Source organism: Cuculus canorus, chromosome 3 (genome assembly GCF_017976375.1).
Source record: "Cuculus canorus isolate bCucCan1 chromosome 3, bCucCan1.pri, whole genome shotgun sequence".
Taxonomy (NCBI): domain Eukaryota; kingdom Metazoa; phylum Chordata; class Aves; order Cuculiformes; family Cuculidae; genus Cuculus; species Cuculus canorus.
Window position 1 is genome coordinate 44,374,182 of NC_071403.1, and position 12,102 is coordinate 44,386,283.

At 38.2% G+C, this 12,102-nt stretch overlaps 1 protein-coding gene across 1 annotated transcript in view; it reads right to left on the reverse strand.

The window, feature by feature from the left end:
• The window catches only part of MAP3K5 (mitogen-activated protein kinase kinase kinase 5), a 106,749-nt gene that overhangs the window by 30,071 nt on the left and 64,576 nt on the right, over window positions 1–12,102 (reverse strand). Inside the window, exons 11-13 of the mRNA XM_054061142.1 lie at window positions 10,501–10,608; window positions 5,920–5,969; window positions 103–198 (exon numbers count right to left, since the gene is read on the reverse strand). Of these exons, the coding sequence (XP_053917117.1) occupies window positions 103–198; window positions 5,920–5,969; window positions 10,501–10,608 (254 nt within the window). The remainder of the gene's footprint in view (window positions 1–102; window positions 199–5,919; window positions 5,970–10,500; window positions 10,609–12,102) is intronic.

Consider the following 12,102-nt stretch of genomic DNA (forward strand, 5'->3'; position numbering starts at 1 on the left):
CTTTCACCATAGTTCTTAAATTGTCAGTCCCTGTTGCGCATGTAGACACCATCTACCCCACCACAGCCTATGTTTTTTTCTGAAGTAACAACAGTGATGTACCTTCTGCAATGAAGTTCTGTGCAGAAATAGATTTGAAAGTCATCCGAGTTGTGCAGTACATATAGGAAACAGCACCGTTCTTCAAACTTCGAAATGCTAAAATAACAGCCAAGCAGAACATGTTATTGCAAAAATGGATACGGACTTCTACTGGCTATGTAGAACCATACAGATCAATCCACGTAATAGAGGAAAGCATCAGATTACAGCTAAGAAGCCAATATTTTCCTTACTGTAAAATTAAACTCTTCTGCCCTCTGAAGTCCACATTCTGCTGTTTGCTATCAGTTTGCCCCTCTACTCCACATATTGCCCAAGAAAGAGTAGCAGCAAAGAAGTTAATAGGATTACTTCAATTGACCTGAGTCGTTTTTGTCTTCAGTGCGTTTAGGTAAGGCACTTAAATTTCCACTCCTGCAGCCAGGATGAAACATCCTTTCAGGATATTAGAAAGCTGGACTTTGAACTCAAATAATGAGTTATTCCTGCTTTAGAAATCAGCCACAGCTCAATCCTAAACACAAAAATTTCTGATCAATTCCATATGAATTACTACATTGATAGTTGTTGGAAAAATATTTCAAAATAAGGTCAGCATCAAAAAAATGAGGTGGATGGCTTTACCACGCTTGCGCTACTATGTCTTCAGTTTTGGTTTTATCTGCTGTAAGAGGAGAACAAAGATAAGGAAGAAGCACATATGCTATCTTCTTATGGATTCAACAGAAGAGTAGAAGAGATGCAAACTGGTACGGTAGTCAGTTTTCTACCCCAAGCGGGCTGTGATTCTTGCAAAGACATTAATTCACCGCAATTGTTTTCTATGTCATGTCACGAGGAGCATGTCATTACTATGCTCCTCAAAGAAAATATTAAACATTATTTGAAATATCTCTTTCCGTAACTTTGTCACATGTAGAGTGTCAGGTGCCAAGCTGATGCACTATAATTGACTGTTACTGTATCAGAAAAGGAAAACCAAATAGATGTCTAGAGGTGTTACAAGGGAATATAATGCAGTATTTGAGTAACCAAGACAAATTAAGTCTCCTTATTAACAGTTATAAGACACTGGACAAAGCTTTGATTTTGCTTGATCAAGATAGCTATGATGATTTTAATTACTTTCTAGCCCAATAAAGTAGAATGGTATTCTATGCTGTGTCAAAGGATTGATGACTGTATTAACATAAGTTTTTCTTTAAATATCAGGAAATATTTGTAATTTTAAACCTTTCATATGTGTCTAAGGTTGTCTGATCTTTGCTGCCTTTTATGATTCCTCTACTGGATTGCCCTGTAACTTTTGGATAAACAAATGACTCCTCAGGCCAGCTGGAGGGACCGCCTTTCAGGAAGCTACTTATGAGAAGAAGAAGGAGCTTCATTATAAAAACACTCGTCATCGATGTGGCAACTAATTTATTTTTATGTTAAGAAAAATTCGTAAGTGCTAAGTAATGTACTCATCTGGGACGAAGGTCACTGTTGCCAGTTTATAAATTACCTTTTAATTCAAGTTTTTCATTCTTACAGCTAAACTCTCAGAGTAACTGATATTAACAGAATTACTCACTCACTTCAAGTTCCATGCGAGTTTAAACATTTTACTGAATAATCAGTCAGTTAAAACCTGACATGCACAGAAGCCACTGACTAACACAGTAGTGAGTAAAAAGGTAAGAATGCAGTGTGTACACAGAGGGCAGGCAAATTCATAAATATTTAAGGCCTTTAAGTGAGTGTTTACATTGCTTATACGTTGCTTTCCTCCCTGAAAAAAAAGTTGTTGAAGTGGAAAAAAAAAAGGAAGACCTAAAAATACAAAGGTATAAAAAGAGACAGGAAAATTTGCTCAGGAAATGCCTCATTCTGAGAATTCCCAAGCACATTTAGTACTCACTGACTTCTAGGACAGCAGAATTGGTGTTGAATTTGCAAAACTCCAAAGGCAAACAGGGAAGCAAGATGCAGCATGGCCTTAAGCCCAGGTCACGCGCATCTAGAAGCAATCTTAAGCAATGAGAAATATCGCAAATGCTGTGTGTAGTGCTTACTAATACTTCCAGATGAAGCAGCAGACAAAACAGTTGAGCTATTGGCAGCGACCACAGAAAAGCAGCTTTGTGGAACTTTTGTCTGTTTTCTAGAAGTTTAGCAGTACAGGCAGCTCTCACTATTATAATTAAGTAGAGCCTGACTATATTCCAAGTCCAAGAACTTGGGATGGTAGATGAACATCCATGTTGTCAATTCTTAAGCTATGAAGAAAACTGTATGCAGATCTGAATTCAAGTTTTTCACTGTTTCCAACACCACATTCATGATCATGAACTCTGAGGCATTCTCCCACAGAAACAACACAAGTAACAGTTATTTAATAATCCAGGACTTGTCCTGAACACTGAGAAAAAAACAATTTGCAGTCTAGTGACTTCAGCCTGCTCTTCATTTTTCAATTTTTAAATTGGAAAAATAAAGGTGGTATCTTCTTGTGCATATGATGTCAGTTCTGCAGAACACTAGGGACTTTTCTGGTTAACCTAAGATGCGAAGCACCTTGGGGTAGCAGCCACATTCCAAAAGCTCTGACGTAGCCTTTAAGATTAACAGTAATTTTTTGCCTGAATAAGTAATAAACATTACTGTTTAAGAGGTCAAGAAGGCATCTGACAAAAGCAGATTTTATTACATTGGCGAGCAAAGCACTAATCAATGAGTTTGTTAAACTAAAACCAATTACTCTGCCTGCCTGCATACAGAGTGTGATTTAGCACTGTGCTGCTCAGAGAGCTCTATGTACTTTCCAAGTCCCTTTGGAATTCTTGAGAGCTGAACTCCATTACTCATGAAATAAGATGCTGATTACACTGGCTGATACACAGCACACAGAAAAGTGAACCCTCAAGTCACCATTTTGAATTATTTACCAGAAACAACAGCCATTTCATTGCCAGAAGTCTCTTCAGACCTGCTGTCTCCTTATGTAACACAGTAAATATTTATGGAGGACTTCGTTGAAAAAGCCTCCTACATGTACAAAGACCCGCCTTGTATGTTAAGGCTGCACCTCTAAAGCTGGCTCTTACTAGCCTAGAAAGGTTGAGAACCCTAAAAGCTGCCAACTCCCTCATCCTAGACCACTTTAAGTCTAGGAACTTCAAAGGAGACAAAGCCAGTCTGGGTACAAAAGCAGAATAGAATCATAGAATCATAGAATAGTTTGGGGTGGAAGGAATCTTAAAAGATCATCCAGTTCCAACCCCCCTGCCATGGGCAGGGACACCTCCCACTGGATCAGGCTGCCCAAGGTCCCATCCAGCCTGGCCTTGAACACCTCCCGGGATGGAGCAGCCACAACTTCCTTGGGCAACCTTTTCCAGTCCGTCACCATTCTCATGGCAAAGAAATTCTTCCTTACGCCTAGTCTAAACCTGCCCCTCTCCAGTTTATACATATTGCCCCCAGTCCTATCACTACAAGCCTTTGTAAACAGTCCCTCCCCAGCTTTCCTGTAGCCCCTTCAAGTACTGGAAAGTCGCTATAAGATCTCCTCTGAGCCTTCTCTTCTCCAGCCTGAAGCCCAACTCTCTCAGCCTGTCCTCCTAAGGAAGGTGCTCCAGCCCTCTAATCATCTTTGTAGCCCTCTTCTGGACCGGTTCCAACCCGTTCCGTATCCTTCTTATGTTGAGGATTCCAGAACTGGACACAATACTCCAGATGAGGTCTCACAAGAGAGGAATAGAGGAGCAGAATCACCTCCCTTGACCTGCTGGCCATGCTTCTTTTGATGCAGCCCAGGATTCAGCTGGCCGCCTGGGCTGCAAGTGTACATTGCCGACTCATGTCAAGCTCTTCGTCGTCCAGCAAATAGAAGCAGGCCTGATTCTGAAGGCTGTCCCACTCTAAAGAATACCTGCCTTCATAAAACTAGGGAAAAAAAAAGAAAAATACCTAAAAATTAAATTATCAGAAATTTGTATCTATTTGGAAGGAAAATAAAAAGAAAAAAGAAAAGGCTTACGCAATTTTGTGCTTGCATAATATAAATCTTTACCCCTGCAGCTCCTTATGGAGACAGCTAGAGAGTTTTCAAAGAATTCACAGTGACTCGTGGCTTACTGTAAAATCTTTCAAGTTGTTTTGGATATCTGTCCCGATGAACAGATTGGAAATTAATTTAATTGACAAATTAAATGACAATTGACAATTCAAACGACAAATGCAGGAGGGTATACCGGAAATGGCACTGAGCACAGTGGAGTTTAATAAAGAGGCTGGGGAAGGGAGGGAAGAAAGAACAATAAATAATTTTTTTTTTCCAAGAAGTCCACAAAAACATACTGTAACCAAAACCAGACTGAACTAAGTGTATCATTGCAATTTTTGCCTAAAATAAGCTGAATCCCACAGGACTGAATTTCTGTGCCTATTGATAGTTTGGTTTTTTTTAAGTTACTTTTTGGAAGGAAAAAGAATCATCCATCTGTGCAAAAATGTACTGCAGACACAGCAACAGCTTTGTGTGTATAGAAGAGTTATTATTAGAACAGAGCAATGATTATTTTTAAAAAAGTAAGATTTCTGGACGTTTTTTTTTATTGCACTAAAAGCAAACACCAAAACTGAAAGTTGCAGGATACCGAAACATAGATAAATCATAGAAAAATAAAAAAGACTAAGAATTGATCCAAAGAAGTCACAGCGTTAGAAGAACACTACTTTCCTACTACAAGAAGACACAAATTGCAAGGCTGGACCCTCACAAACAGTATGGACATTACATTCAGCCTGGGCTAAATGAAGCAGATCCACCAGCTCAAATTCAACTGTTCTCTACTGACAATATGGCACACAATCCAGACTAAAGCTCCTTCCAGCAAATTCGCCTTAGAAGTAGCCTTCTTAGAAGACAGAAAAGATTTTGCTGAAATCAAGCAAACAGATGTCGAAGTTTCCTTCTTCATCATTATCTCACAAAGAAGGAAGCATGCTGAAGAAAAGAAAGGCAGCCTTGAACATATAACTTCATTCTCTTCTAATCCAGTCAAAACAGTCTTTCCTTATACATGTCATTCCTGATCCTACGATTTATTAATCCATGTCAATATACTCCATATGAATCTTTGGAAGGTTTTGAGTTATTTTTTTGTTTGTTGTTTATTCTTCTGTTGACTCCCTTTTCAGTTCCCTCAAACAATCTTCAATTTTTCAGTTTGTGGTCTAACCAACACTCTACATTGACAGACTCCTCTCCCTATGGGCCTTCTCTGAGATACTTTTGTTGCCATATCTACAAACAGTCACAGAAACAAAAAAAACCCACCAAAAGCAGAAGTTCACACCAAAACCCAAAAGCAGGCAAGCAAGTAGGACACTGCAAGACATCCTGATCTTGTCAGTTCCTCATACCCTCCCACTCTGTATCCACATGTTACTTTCTGGCTTATGTGTTTTGTGCACCAAGCAGCACCAGGCTGTGACAGAAATCAGGTAAGATGACATGAAATGTTGGGTGTTATTTTAATTCAATTTTAATTAGCAGAAAAGTGACTACCAACTTCTAGAAAATATCAGCATTTTTGTTCAACAGACTATGTTCACTAATTTTTACATAATGAATCCTGCAAGTAGTAATTGCTGAATCTGGAATAACACTCCTGGGGCTTCACCTAGAGCACAGCACCTGTGAAAGTACCTGTAATACTCTGCCCCAGTTCTGCATCTGCTACCCCATCACGGTCCACAGCAGCAGCTCAATACAATACACCTTCAGTTATGCTCTTCACTTCAAAACGTGAAAGTGAAACAACTTACCTTACTCCCCTGATAGAAGCAGCACTGAAGTTCCACTCGTGGATACCTTTCTGTAACACACAGGAAAAAATAAAATAAATAAAACATTCCTTTTTACAAATGAAGTGCCAGTAGGCATATCTTCTATCCTAAAACTCAAGAGACAGAAATAGAAACACTTGATTTATAACAGTCTATGACCTTGTAACACTTATTCTTCAGGGCATTTTTTTTTTTCTCCACCCAAAACCAAAGCAAGAGAAGTTCTAGATAGAAATTTTGGTCAGATTGTTTCTTCACTGTTTATTCTGCAAATGCAATACACTATTTTACAAACTATGCAAACCAGGAGGTTCAGCCTGGTCTGAACCCGAGGTCACACGCAAACCTCTAGGAAGTCTAGGAAAAAAAATCCACCTCTGAGAGTAATAAGAGCCTGCTCAATGGCCTAACATGTGGAAGCTCAGGCAGAGCAGTAAGAGCAAGAAGTCTGATGCCGGACAGCAAAGTGGGAAATTCTTCAAAAGTAGGAGGAATTGCTCAAGGAAGGAACAAATCTGAATCTTTGTTCAAAGAAACAAAAAAGGAGACGATTTCCCTAAGAATCCAGAAGAGAGCAGTAAGAATGTGCCAAATCCCTAAGAGTAGTTGGAGTAACTAACAAGGCTGGAAGAAAAAAGCCACTCTAAAAAACACAAAGGGCCAGTCCTCATTTATTTGCAGACCTTTTACATTTATATCTGTCACATTCAGCAGAACAGAGTTCTCTCTGTAGACAGTTATATTGCCCTATGTTTATGTTCTAATAAAACTTTACTGTAGAAAACAGAAGCCTTTTGTATCTTCTCAAGAAAACATTCTCCTTTCAGGAAAAGGTGGAACTACACCACACCTCAAAGCCCTTGGCAATCTTGGGATCCCACCATAATGAGCAATGTATGTGAAGAAACTCTGCTTTCTAAAGTTAAATTTCATTTGGCACTTTAGTGACCTGAGCAATTAACTGACCAGAGACATTTCTTGCCTGGTTCTCTGGCATGGAGAAAGATCACCAACTCAAACCCTCTGCTAATAAGGAGCGTGTATCTGCACTGTCTTTTAGTCCTCCCTCCATACACAAACTGTCACTTTTCAAATTCTCATGCTTGGAAACTCTTGTCAGAGCTTAGCTACTGGTACTGGTCCAATTCCCACTATTAGGAATAATCTGAAATTTAAATAAGTTAAAATATATGTCCTGGCAGGCAGAAATACTCAAGAAACGTAGGAAATAGTGTATGTATTGTTGGTTTTACCTGTCATCTAATCTCTCACAGATTCATATATCTTTCATTTACCACACGATGTTCACAGGCAGTGAAATAATATAAAAGTTATGTCCCTCATGGTCCTGCCAAGTTTTGATTACATTGCAGTAAACATGTCAAGCGTGTTATCCAAATTCAGCATCTGTTTTTTACTTAGGCAAAAAACCCACCAACCATCTAAAACAAAACTCAGAATCAATTCAGAAGCCAATTCAAAACAGAGACAGGCTATTCTATTTCAAACTTTCAAACAGCACTGTTGCATTCCTCTAACTGCATGCAGAAAGGGCTGCTAAAATTAGGGAATTGTAAGGCAAAGGTAATGTGCATTCTGCAAAATATAACAATATCTGACTTTTATAGGCATTATTGTTAAACATTGTATTATTAAAGGCATAGATATTAAGATAACCTGCTAGAGCAGCCACAGAAAAAAGAGGCCACGTTATTTATGCTGGTATCAACTGTCATTTGCCTTTTCATCATAAAATTGCTGGCTGCAGGATTCCCTGAGTTCCAGTTTGGATTTGAAATGGAAATTAAGTTTCTTTGTGCGTGAGAGGAATTTCATGCGTTCCATAACTCAAAATTCTTATTCTTAGAGCACTTAGTGAATTTTGGAAAATAAGTAAAACCATTACTTCATGAGCCAAAATGAACTGAAATCAGAAGACTGAGCTGGTAAAGCTTTGACAGACGTGTGGTAGGTAGGTTGAAATTGGATGACTGAAGCAGTTTCCAAACGCAGCTGTCTAACCTGCCCTTGCAGTAGGGATAGGTGGTCGTTGCTTGATAGTCAGCTGCTAAAATGCCTAGTAAAAATCAAAGTCCTCCTCTTTGCAGTGGGCTGACAGATCATACATCTATATCCTTCAAAAAAAACTCTTAAAGACAAATATATATACTGGTTATACTCAGCTGACATGGAAGCAGGTATGAAGCAGGTATCTCCAAATTTTTTTAGTCTCTTTTCTCCCTGTAAGGTTTCTGTTGGATTCTAAGGACTTTGACAAACTTGCAACAGACTATAATGGTAGAGCCAAAGTGTAAGAAATTGCACATTGCATTCTTTTGATGGGTGTTATGGCTTGCCTGCACCGCATACCAATCAGATTCTGAGCTACTGAATAAGCTCACCACAGTAAGGATTCTGACCAGAGTGAAAGTACTAGGGGGTGCATTTAAAACCCTCATATCAGGGGGCAGGACAGTATGGGAGGACATAACATGCTATAAAGAAACTTTAACAATGGAATAACAGAATTACAAAAATGGAAAACGCTAGGAAGGAAAGGTTACAAACTCTGCAAAGCCAAAATACCTGTCTACGGAACACCAAACAGGTACAGACTAATACATCCAAATACTTCTCCCAGTCACAAGCAATCAAGTGACAGAGAAATGAAAAAGGTCATTGCTGAAACTATCAGGCAAACCACCCTGGTAACTAAAAGATACATGACTGCACTAGGAAATACCACTTTTGGAATCTAAGTGGACATGCTCAAGTAAGGTTAACTCAAATTGGAACATAAGTCATGGCAATGAGGTGCCATGTGTGGCCAGTGCACCAAGCCTACTTGTTTTGCCTAAGCCAAAAAAACCCAACCAACCAAACAAACCCCCAACAATACAGAGATATTAAGATTCTCCTTAAAAATACTGTAAGGTCAACAGCAGACAGAGAAAATAACCAAATAAGTATGAAATAGCAACAAATTCAGACTGAAAGCTAGGAGACAGAGTAACCCTCTTCCACTTCGCCCGCAGTATTCTGCTCTGTACTATTCTAGAGTTGCAGTGGCATTAACAACTTTCCAGCACGAGTGGTCATCTGTAAAACCTGCATTAGTATTCGGTATACAGCAAGAGTGTCTGCAGAAATGAACTGGGCTCAATATCCAGAAAATTTGTTCTAGTCCTCTGTTTTTCTTATACTATATATAAGCCACTTAACAGAATGGAAAGTATTGTTTGGAGGTGAACTATATACACACACAAAAAAAAGCCCACAGAAAAAAACCCAAAAAAACGTGCATGTACAAATTTCTAAACAGACTACATTCTGAATACAGAAATACTTTCAGAATACATACTTCACAATTGCAAGGCTTACTCTGCAGTACTCCCAAATCATTATTTACTGTATGGTAAATTTTGGGTTTGAGCCTACTTGGAAAAACAACAGTCAGAATAAACCACAGATAAACATGTTTGGTCTACGCAAACATTTCAGTTTGTGCCCAAAATATGCTATTTCAGCCACTGTTCATTTACATTTTCTCATGAACTCACAACAAAAATTCTAAGCAGTACAGACTCACATATTCTGCATGAAAAATGTTTCACTTTTAACAGAACACAAATACAAAAGCTGAAGGATGAATTACCTGAAAAATAGATCTCCACTGTCCTACTCTGCAGGCAAACAAAACGCTGCCATGGAAGAATGCACAGCACTAGTTCTTAGAGAACCACACAGTTCTTACAAACCACACCATCTCCAGTGCTGTGCTTCCAGCTAACTCCGCCTCCATTCATTCTTCATATACTCCCCCTATGTTTCTGTCCTTCTCTGAGGTTCTACAATATCCTCCCTGTCTGCACTCTTCAACAACATTTCAACTCCTAAGCAACCCAGTATGCAATAACCATTATAAGCTTTCCTCTCCCCTTGTATGTCCAGATTTTCTGAGCTCCTTTCCAAATACATCTGGCTATCTCACACCTTGACATACAGACTTCCCAAATTTTCCAATTTCTAGACCTTCTGAGCTTCTATCTACCCTTTCGCCAAATACTTCTTTGGTTTTTGGTTGACTCCGCTCCTATTTTAAGATACCAGTCTCTATTACTTCCATTTTAAAGGATTATTTACCACAGCTGACAAGCAATACTGCAGGTATAGGAAGAAGACAGTTCTGTTAGAATAAGTAATTTTACACTATATTATTTGTATGATGACAGTATACTGTAAAGTACTTCTGAAATCTTAAACAATAGACTTGTTGTATATTAGACACTGGTTTAAAACAATCATACCAAAGATGCAAGTTGTTTTAAAAACTGATGGAGACAAAATATCCATTGAACAACAGGGCAAACTTAAAGAAAAAATTAAAAATGGCTTATTAAAAAATAAATGCATGGCATTTTCCCGTACATAACTAAAACTCTTATCTCTTTTGCACAATCCATCATTAGATGCAACTGTTTACATGTTATGTACCTTACGTACTATGCATACTTTTACATTGTGAAAAAAGTTACAACTACAGACAACATCATGGTATACCTTGTCATCAGGCAGCACATGCCAGATAGATACAGTCTTCTCCTCGGCTTCACTGTTGATGGAGAGATATGAAGGCTGGTAAATTTTTGTTGGCTCCAATATTAAAACCTTGTAGAAAAAAATATTTTTAAGAGTTAGTACAAAATGAACTTCAAAAAGTATTAAAATCTGTTAAAACTATTTCTGTAGTCTCACAGCAGGAAAAACGGGGGAAGCAGTGAGACGTAAAATTTTAGGTACTCACCTAGTTTAGTATGGCTCACAGTAACTTAAGATTAAAAAAGTGCCAATTTATTTAGGTGTTTTATGTAAGGCTATTATGTGTCAATTGGTAGCACATACTACAGTTTTCCAAATTATTTCTCTGGCAACTATCAGATTTTGAAATCTTTCCATCACCACTCATTCTTTTGCAATGCCATTCAAGAACGTCCATCTCCCATGTGGACAGGATTCACAACATACCTTTATCATATCTTGGTAGAACTGTCTTTGAGTAAACCAGAAAAACACATCAACCTAGAGCTAGACTGAACTGCTCTTGATTTAGACCACTGTGAACTGTAGCCACCAGATTAAATGATTTTCTCAAAAGCAACAAGCACCACTGCAAGAGGCTGACACCTAAAGCTTAGAAAAAATATCCTGGAATAGGTGAAACAAAACCCAGAACCATCATGTAAAAGAGATGGAATGCAATGCAGCAAGATTTAGTCCAACATAACCGCTTAGTAAATTAAGCCAGCCACTCTGGCATTTTAATAACGTTCTGCCAGAAATATTACACTTCCAGATCTTTAAAGCTTCCAGCATGCTTTAAAGGAAAAAGTGAAAATATGCCTATTTAATGAGAAACCACAATTCTTTAAAACTGCTTATTTATTTTAGATTTTCAGTGGTTAAAATCTGATGTCTAAACCACCAAATCTATATTGCCTGTGCTGAAGGTATTCTCATTCTTCAGAATGTGAAGTATTGTTATTAATTCAAGAAAAAGCTACTTTCTTCCACTGCAGCATGCATAGGAAGATTTCAAGCCCTCAGCATTTAGCCAAAAGACCTTTATATAATAGATCTAAGTTAAAGGTGGTTATCACATTCATAATCTCCTCCCTTTCTTCTGCCCCCTCCTCTCCTATGAAAGCTCCTCCAATCAAATCTTTATCTTTGAAATACAAAAGATACAGAATTTCTTGTTTGAATTTTTTTTGGGGGTGTTCAAAAAATTAGTTCAGGAAATAATGACTGACTGAGGCAACTTGGCCTATAGCTCTTAGAAAAAAAAAACCCAAAACATAAACACTTAAGTAGAAAGTCTTTGAAAGAGCCAAGCCCTAGAGTCACCTCCTACAGAGTCAATGAGCACACAGATACACTGGAGAAGTGCAAGGTGAAATTTTAAAAGTATCTAGGCATTTAGCTCTATAAATGATGACCAGTGGGATTTCAAACATATCGCTTAGCATCTCCAGGCACTTATTTCTACAATTTGATTGAGATTTGATTGATTCACAAATTGAGGTCTTTACAGTAAATTACCTAGAAGCTATGTCATTTCTTCCTCTAAAGGCCAAAAAGGGTGATGACACCGACACTACCAGA